Genomic DNA, 9304 nt, shown 5'->3' on the forward strand with positions numbered 1-9304 from the left:
AAAGGACAGACAGGAACCGAAGAGCAAGACGCCAGGAGAGAGGCACTCGGGATGACATGGGGAAGTGGCTGTGCACAGACATGATGGGATGTGGGGACAGGGCTGTGCTAAGGGACAAAAGTGTTTGCAGACAGGAAGCTTCAAACACAGGGGCCCTGGCAGGCCAGCACCCCTGGGGGGCAGGGACTGAACCCAAGGATGCAGACTCCATGTCACCTAGAGAACGGCACCTCAACTTTGTTTATAAACATGAAAAACAACAGTAGGAACAGGCTTTTTAGTCCCAAGAATTTAGATAAGGTTTCAGCCTGTCATTTCATAAAATGCCAACCAGAACAGCGAATCCACCGGAAAGAGCATAAAAACGAGGGAAACGCAGCCTGCAATGAGACCAAGTATTCAAGGTGGGACATTCCCCCACAAAGAGAACCTAAAACGTGTTGGAAAACATAAATGTATGCGTGACTTACTTTTAAACTTAGTAAAAGTTACATGTTGAGAGATGGTCTCAAAGTCCACAAACATCTGCCAGTATAGTGCAGGAATCCAATCAGACTTATGTTTAGGAAGTGTTAGGCGGCATTAAATGGTTCACACAGCCACGGTGAACTCAATAAGAACAATAAAAGTTATGCAGTGATGAAGTCAATATACCAGTGTATGGTCCCTGAAGCCCAGCTGAAATGTTATTGCCTGGTTTGGGGGGTGTTTGGAGGTGGTGTTTTGTCCTGCTCCAAATTTCTATATCATAAGACAAAATGCAGCTTTTTCTTATGTTGTAGAAATAAACACAGATACCAGGATACAAAGAAACACTCATATGAAAAAGAGAATTCTGGAAAATGTGCATTCTCAAATCATTATATGATTATTTTAGAAATGAATCAAAACATGAGTGCATAGCCACACAAAACCATTAAAAAAGCAGTTTTGCTGAATAACACTTGAGATGTTAGAGCTAAACAAAGAATGGATGAGAGTACTTTTCTTGGCTACAAAGATGAAGTAAGTTTGTGAAAAAATAGAAAAATCAGGCAATGAGAATGAGAGGCAGTGCCCCCCAGCGTTCCACACCCAAGGTCCACTCCTGGGCATGGGTTTCTGAGGCCTGGCCTCCCCCACAGGCTTCCCGTGGGGAAGTGAGCCATAGAAGAGTGTCTGGGCTTGGTCAGAGACTGAGGCCTCTCCATGCCCAACACTTAATTAAGCATCTAAAGATGGTTCTCTGGCCAAGGGAGGACATAGCAGGTGCGCTGAAGGTGCAGGATTTCAGAAAGTTACCGAGCGTCTGGCAACCTCTATAAACTGGATGATGGAAGGCGAAGGGCGAGCTGGGCAATGTTGGGGATGCCTCCTCTGAGCGTGGGGTCCCCCATCCTCTCTGTGGACCCTGGGCTTCTGTGTCCAAACAGTGAGGCTGTTTTTAGAAGTGAAGCACGCAGGTGGTCACAACCATCCCCCTCTTCTCTCCCTCTTCCCAAGGGGAAGGAGCTTATTTGGGCTACCCCTGGTGCTACAAGCTAAAGGGTGAACACCCAAGTGAGCCTGAGGTTAGACCAACAGTGATGATAAAGAGCAGAGAGAGACGGCTGAAGGGACAGGAGACCAAGAAGGATTAAGAGGGTTGGTGGTTGGAGGGGACTGGGGAGGGGTTTAGGGAGAAAAGTCTCCAGACCTCCTTTGAGATATGCGAGACTGGGACAGGAGGGGGCTTTATTTTGTGTTATACACTGGAGACTCTTTTAAGATTCTCTAGAGACATGCAAGCAAAAACCAAATTCTTGACTTGATGGGCTAATAGACCATGCTTGTTGAATGAAACGCTACACCCACTTACATTGAGCCCCAAGGAGCTTAAGAACTATATGGGTTACATTCATACCAAACCCATTTCTTCCCCATAGAAAAGGATAGAGTGGAGAAGTGAACAGGGTGGCATTTAGGAAGAAAGAAGAAATTCAACGTTTCATAATAGAAACAAAAATTTCTAATGAAACAGGGTGAGATTAACATGTGTATGCCTGAGAGCCCTGGACAGGGGATAACAGCTGTGTCTCGTGTTAGACCACTAATTCTAAGATACTGAAAAATTTCAAGCGAGAACAGATAATTGGAACAAATCCAGGGTTCTCAGAATGGGCAGTCAGAGTATCCGTTTAATTAGAATGAATAAAACTGTTGCTGAAACTCTGACCCTCCCCCTCCCATGGAACACTACACAGCCGGGGTCACTTTCTAAGCAGGAGCCCAGCGCTACCCACATCTGGAGAGTTGCTCTTGATGAACTTGCTCCTGGCCTGCTTAACCCCCAGCTGGCAAGAGGCCCCGGAGGTAACAAATGAACACAGCTCATGTCCCTGCTGGGCCAGCCAGGGTACTGGCCTGTTTATAGCATGTGGGGTGGAGGGGCCAGTTAGCAATTTCACAAAACAGGACACTTCAGACTCTGAGTTCTCAGACTTCAATGTGCCTGTGCAGAACAGATTCAGCTGGGTGTTTTTTTACAGTTAAGGTGCAGACTGGGCAGACTGGCCTGGGCTGGCTCAGACCCTGCATTTCTATGAAAGCAATGCTGACTCAGGGGCTGCTCAGAGCAGCAAGGATCTTTCGGGCTGGGGCGGGATGGGGTGTCAACCCTGTGCTAACTTCCAACATCCAGGCCTGAAGGGGGGCCCCTGTGCTGCTTGCATCCCAAGCATCTAGACATTTTTATAAAAGCAAACCTGCTGTGGCCCTCCCTGGTGGTGCAGCGGGTTAAAGCACAGCACTGAGAAGCTAAAGCCACTTCCGCATGAGTTCGATTCCCACCTGCCCCGGAAGTCCGGAGGTAACCAGATGGCGTGGCAGACCTCTCCTGACCCGCCCGCTGCTCCCCTCAGCAGTGTGCTTCATGGATCTGCCTGTTCTGCTCCCCGCTCTGTCTCTGGTGAATCCTCTCACCCTCCACATCTCTGGCCTGTATCCCAATTCTGTATGAATAAATAAATAAGTCTTAAAAAAAAAAGCAAACCTGCTGAATCAGAAACTTGCCAAAGGGGGTCCACCCTCCACTCAGGTGAGTTCTCATAGACACCAAAGCTTGGGAGCCCTCAGGATGAAATTCCATGAGTCCTTCCCATTTGGGACCCAGGGAGCAGCTACGTGTTTCACCTGCATGGCTTTGGACTCTGGCAGACAGGCATGCGCTGAATGGCACCAGGTCTTGAAGGGGGTGATACTATCCAGGGAGGACTCCAGGGCTCGCTTTCACACCTGTGGCCCAGGCACTAGGAATAAAATTACTAGCCACATTATCTTGTGCCTTTCATGACAATTTGTAGGGAAACTTTTTATTCAAGTCTGGGTGTTTTCCAAGGAGTTGGCCTGGAAAGGGGAACCTTTTGCCTGTTTATTTTAACAACTAGAAAACTCACAGCCAAATTGGAAGCTTGCCTTTGGCAATTCCATAGGTGCCTTGACACCTATCTCTGATGAAAAATTTGAGGCTTAACTGTGCTGTTCCTTCTTCTGTTTTCTCATCTCCCCAGTGAGAGTGCCTGTGTGCCTGGGAATATCTGTGCTGTGCACCAATCTTGAGTCTTACCCACTTTAGACATGGGAAATGTGACTTGCTAATGCCTTGAGCTTGAGTAGGCCCATGTGACACGATTTGGCTATGAAGATTGGAGGTGATGTGGTCACCTCCAGCTGTTGGCCATTTAATTGTAAGGCTACACCCCCTTCAGCCCTTTCTTTCCCTTCCTGGGCAGTTGTGGAAGCAGGTCCTGCTGAAGAGGAGCCACAGATAAAGGGAGCCTGAACTCTGAGCCAGACAAGAGCCAACAGCCCTGGGAGTCTGGATCTGCAGTGGGCTGCGTGTCAATGACCATAAACTCTTGTCACTCTGGGGTAGTGTGAACCCCAGCATGAGCTAAGCTCACCCTCATCACACCATACGCAAGTTACCTTAATCCTTTTTCAGCTGAGGCTGAATTACAAATACACAGGCAAAGATAGAAGCTCCTAATAACAAGCCTATGTCCTACTGTATATTCTATATCTACTTCTCCCAGTATTTTATATTTGTTCTTGTGTGATCACTTAAGTTCTTTTAGAGGTGTGTTTTAATATTCCTCCCTGACTTTTTAGACTGCGGAAAAATTCACATGTGAGTTTCCCCTGCAACCTGAAAGTAGAATGTTCTTATTTGGTATGATTTGGTAGATTACTTTTTGGATCCAGAAATGCTCAAAATTTTTTCCACATAAATTAATGGTAAAAGCATTCCAAAGGCCCCAAAATAATCTATAAATCATGCCAAATGGGAGCATTCTACTTTCAGAAAATGGGGGAAAGTTGTAACATAATTATCACTTCAATCATTCATAAATGTGCAGTTCAACAGTAGATGCTACACAATATTGTATAACTATGATCATTATCTATACCCACAACATTTAAATCAGCTTTATACCCATTTAGACAATGTTTCTCCTCTCTAATCCTGGTAAGCTTTTCTTTCTGTCCCTATGGAATTTGCTGATTCCAAGTACCTCATGTATGTGGAATTATTATATATTCTTCCATATCTGTCTTATTTTGCTAAGCTTAGTGTTTCTAAGGTGTTTGTAGCATACATCAAAGTTTTGTTCCTTTTTGTGGGCTAAATAGTACCCCATTGTATGTATATACTATGTTTTGTTTGGCTTTCACCTGATACTCATTTAGGGTGACTTCACCTTTTGGCTGGCGAGACTATGCTGCTGTGAACCATGATGCAGAAATAGCTTTCCACTCTTTTGAAAAAGAGGAATTGCTAAAAGTGGAATTGCTGGGTCATATAGTGCTCTGTGTTTATTATTATTACTATTATTTTTAAAGATGTATTTATTTGTACATATAGAACTGAGGTACAGGCCAGAGGCTCAGGGGTGGCGAGAGGCTTCACCAGAGACAGAGTGGGGAGCAGAACAGGCAGATCGACGAAGCACACTGCTGAGGGGAGCAGCGGGCGGGGCAGGAGAGGTCTGCCGCGCCATGTGGTCACCTCCGGGGCAGGTGGGAATCAAACTCATGCGTAAGTGGCTTCAGCTTCTCAGTGCAGCATTTTAACCCGCTGCGCCACCAGGGAGGGCCAGTGCTCTGTGTTTAACCTTTAGAGGAATCATCCAATTGTTTTCCCCCATGCCCTGGCTTTGAAATCAAAGGTCTCAATTATTTTTGCATGTAATTTGCATTTTCCAGGAAAATACTGTTTTTGTCTTCTGCAGCATCTCCGATATAAAATCCCAAGAGGGAAATATTTGAGGAATAAGTACTGGGGAAAGCTTTATCCTTCCCTGTCTGTGGTGAGAAGAAACCTAGTGTGGGTCACTACTCCACAAGGCTCACAACCAAATATGAAACCCGAACAGCGCTTGCTGGTGCTCTGCCCACACGCCTGGGGTCCACATGCCTGGGGTCCCCTTTACCATTTCTGGGTACACTGGGCTGATTGCCCATGGCCAGTGGCTCTGATTTTGCAGAGTTACTCTTGTACTGTTTGAAAAAAAATAAACAAATAACGACCAGAAGTACTTGGGGATTGTGTGTCCTGTTTCCCCTGCACCCAAGCAGCTTTTAACCAATTATTGATAGGTGTGGGTGTATAAATACCCCTGCTCCCTGGCCTGCTCTAATTCTGGGTCACAAGCTTTGTGTTGTTTCCAAGCTTCCACTTGGGATTATGTAGCAGTTGCTCATTGTGGGAATAATGCACCCTATGCTGACTAAATTCCCCATGTCACTTCCTCCTTTTCCTGTCTATATCCCTGGCACCTGCCAGTCAATTGCTTTTACTCAAACTCTTGGCTGAGGGGCTGCTTTTGAGGAAAATAAAGTAAGATGGAGCATTTCTCTAGCATCTTCTAAGGATCCACCGGCTTTCCTTATGTCTGCTCTCTCCCCTAGTTCTGAAGTTTTATTTACCCTCTATGAAATTTTGGGGTATCCTTTTTTCTGTTACCTCAAAATTAGTGAAACTAATTTTTCAAAAAAATACATGATCCTGTAAAGTTATGATTAAAATTCAAGACAAACGGTTTAGAGTCTATCAGCCCAATTAAGAAAATACAACTGTGTATATGTATATGCACAGAGAAAAAAGGCTGGCGAGAAAGACACCAAAAGGCTAGCATTAGTTAACTTGGGACAGGGCATCACCGATGCAGAGCTTCCCCCTTCTTTATACTTTAGTTTACAAAGAACACAAAGCTTTCATTCCTCCTCGGGAAATGGGGATAATCATACTCCCTTCATGGAGCTGTGTGCATTGAAATGAAGTGTGAGTATAATGCAGCCATTGTTGCAACATGTGCTCACAAAGTAATCTGTGTTCACAGCATGTGCCCAAGAAAGAGTAGCTGGTGCTGTTACAACAGCAGTGAGAGACAGAAAAAGGAAACACTAGTGATGAGAAAGCAAAAACCAGCTCCTATCAGCACAGCACTTTGCACTTACGAAAGAACACCCAAAGACACGGACTTGTTTTCCCTCCAAAGAGCCCAGCAAGAGGGTCCGCTCAGGGGGAGGGAGTGAGCGAGACAGGACTGATGTTTCTGAACAGCCACCAAACGTCTGCAGACACCAGGGCCGTGCAGCGTCACCCAGGCGTCTCGCAGCGCTCGCCGCAGTGGCTATCACCTGTGGCCTTGACCGTGCTAATGCAGAAGGCATGTGGGCTCGGGGCCCGTGTGCCTGATGGCAGGCACCTGGAGGGGGTTGCGTGGCCATGTTTAGTGTGCACACCTGAGCCTAGATGCGGCGGGGTAAGCGTGAGAAGGGGGACAACACCCGAGAGAGCCCCGAGAGGGAGCACAGGGGTGCGGGGGGCTCGGTTGCCTGCCTGCATGTCCGTGTACTCGGTTCCCTGAGAGTATTAAAGCCAGAAGAGTCGGCTAAGGGCTCTCTTAATCCGGCTGCCCGAATTCATGGTGCGCCTGCCCAGTGGCTGCGGGCACCACCGAGACATGTCAGCTGTGAAACAGAGGACCTGTGACCCACAGCTCCAGCTTCAGACCTCAGCCCCGGTTTCCTCCTACTCCATGGGACTGCATGTGTGCCCCAGAAGCCACGTTCCCACACGCCCACCCACTGGGGACACGCTCGTTTCCTGTGGCATCCATCTTCCACTCTACACACACGCAGCTCTTTCCCACCTCTGGGAGTCCCATGGGCTTGCGATGGGGGAGGGAGGATTTAGCCCTCCAGCCTCCCACCAAAACCATCCCAGATATTCCACTGACGTAAAAACCTGGTACTTGTTTATGCAAACATAGCAGATTCAAGGTGAATTCCACAGCAGCTCTTCTTAGCATTTTACCCTAAATCCTCTCTACAGAGACATTCCAGAGCTGTCTCCTGACATACTAGAAATCACCTGGTGACAGACAGGGCTTTCTGCTGTAAGAGCCCAGTGGGAAATGTGGGTGGGGGAGAACCGCGGTGCTGTGATGCCCCATTCTGGCCATTTCTCCTGCCAGATCTGAGCCCAGTAGCAGAGTGTGTAATGGCTGGCGGATGGGCAGGCCATTGAGACGGGGTTGGGTGGGGGCTTCCAATCTGGCAGTTTAGCACAAAGCACTTGACCCATCGCGTGGGCCAGTCATGCTAATCCTCTCCACCTGGCCTCCTAGGTGCCAAGGAAGCCCCACACTTCTAGGCTAACCTTGGGGAGTCTTTCTTGATTAATCAGACCTGAGGCTGATCTCTGACACACTTAGCGCTCCTTCAGGCAGAATGTCTACCTCAGACACCTGTGTACGGGCACCTCGAGGAAGTTCGCCTTCATCACTGACAAGCTCTTCCTGTGAGCACGGGGTATAGCTGTTGAACACCTGTACACACCTGTGCCACTCGCCTGTCGCTGCTCCTAGCTCTGGCCACTGGGAGCTCCCCCTTGCTCTGCAGTCCTTCAAAGCCCACCCACCCTGTCGCCTCCACTCTCTGTGTTCCCTAGAGTTCTCACAGCCTCTTCTGCAATCCCCTCATCACTTCATTTGAATAAGGGTGAACAAACTTAGTATGGCACAGGAGGAGGCTTAGTAGAGCCTCCAACCTTTTTCCTTCTGCAGGGAGGGAAAGTTATAATGAACAGTAAACGTGCCACACTCACTCTACAGCTATCTCTGCCTCCCAATTGCCTCTAGATACGCTCTAGCTCCTCAGAGTGGCAGAGGGATCCCCACCCTCCTTCGAGGCAGGAGCCCTTCTTCGCCACCTTCCAAACTCCAACTAGCTCAGGGGACCCCTGAATGAACTTCTCTCTTCCAGTTCCCACACCCAAATCATGTCCAGCCCTAACTGGTTCAGCACAGCGCTCACTGTGCTCTCTCAATCCTTCCTTCAACAATTTCCATCTTCCATAGCACTTATCTGTCCTTACTTCCTATCTGATATTTAGTCTGATTTTCTCTCTACATTTGAAGTCAAGGACAGAGGGCCTCTCCCTCTGACCCATACCTCGGGCATGGTACTAATTGAATATATGTGTCTAAGTTCCTGTGGCTAATTTTAAGCTCTCTCCCAGAGTCCCATGAACACAAGCTGTCTCCCTAACGGGGCTGAAAATCTAGAGCAGAGCTTCTCGGACTTCAGGCTCCTGCAAATCCCCAGAGGCCTTTTTAGCGGGCAGTTTCTGACTCTGGTCTGGGGAGGCCGAGACTCTGCTTTCCAACAAGCTCCCAGGTGATGCTGGTGCAGCCGGCCCCTGGGCCCCAGGTAGAAGAGCCGCGAGGCACCAGCACCTGTGGCTCCGGCACCAGCACCTGTGGCACCAGCACCTGTGGCTCCGTCACCAGCCCGCGTCGGAGCCGCTGGGCGCCCCACCGAGGCGGCCCTCCCACTGCGGGAGAGCAAGGTCCTGCCGCCGCGGAACGCCAGCGAGCGCGACCGCCCTGCCCCTTCCCGGGCCCACGTACCTATAGTGGACACGACCGTGCCCACGAAGTAGAAGGCGCCAGTGAAGTCCCAGCGCGGGCGGGCGCTGTCCACGCGGATGCCGGCTTCGGTGGCCTTCTCATAGTGGCGGAGGAAGTCGCGCAGCTCGTCGCGGCTCAGGTTGTGGCTGCGGCTGAAGTTGGCCAGGCGCTCCTCCCAGCGCTGCTTGGCCTGGCGCTCCTGCGCCAGCTCCAGCGCCGAGAAGACGGCGGCGCCGCCCAGCAGGTAGAGCACGATGAGCGCGGCGAGCAGCAAGAAGCGCGCGTTGTCCTCGTTCAGGTAGCCCGGGCAGCCGCTGCAGCCGCACCCCCGGCCGGCCATGGCCGGGCCCCCCGGGCAGCCCCGCGCG

General features: G+C 49.5%; 1 protein-coding gene across 1 annotated transcript in view; it reads right to left on the reverse strand.

Annotated features, from left to right (window-relative positions):
- KCNK13 (potassium channel, two pore domain subfamily K, member 13) overlaps positions 1 to 9293 on the reverse strand; it is a 69154-nt gene extending 59861 nt beyond the window's left edge. The window contains exon 1 of the mRNA XM_004681631.1: positions 8937 to 9293. Coding sequence (XP_004681688.1) covers positions 8937 to 9276 — 340 coding nt within the window. The 5' untranslated portion in view covers positions 9277 to 9293. The remainder of the gene's footprint in view (positions 1 to 8936) is intronic.
- Between the last annotated feature and the right edge of the window lie 11 nt (positions 9294 to 9304).

This window comes from Condylura cristata, unplaced genomic scaffold (assembly GCF_000260355.1).
Source record: "Condylura cristata isolate star-nosed mole 26May11 unplaced genomic scaffold, ConCri1.0 scaffold00013, whole genome shotgun sequence".
In the NCBI taxonomy this organism is placed as follows: Eukaryota; Metazoa; Chordata; class Mammalia; order Eulipotyphla; family Talpidae; genus Condylura; species Condylura cristata.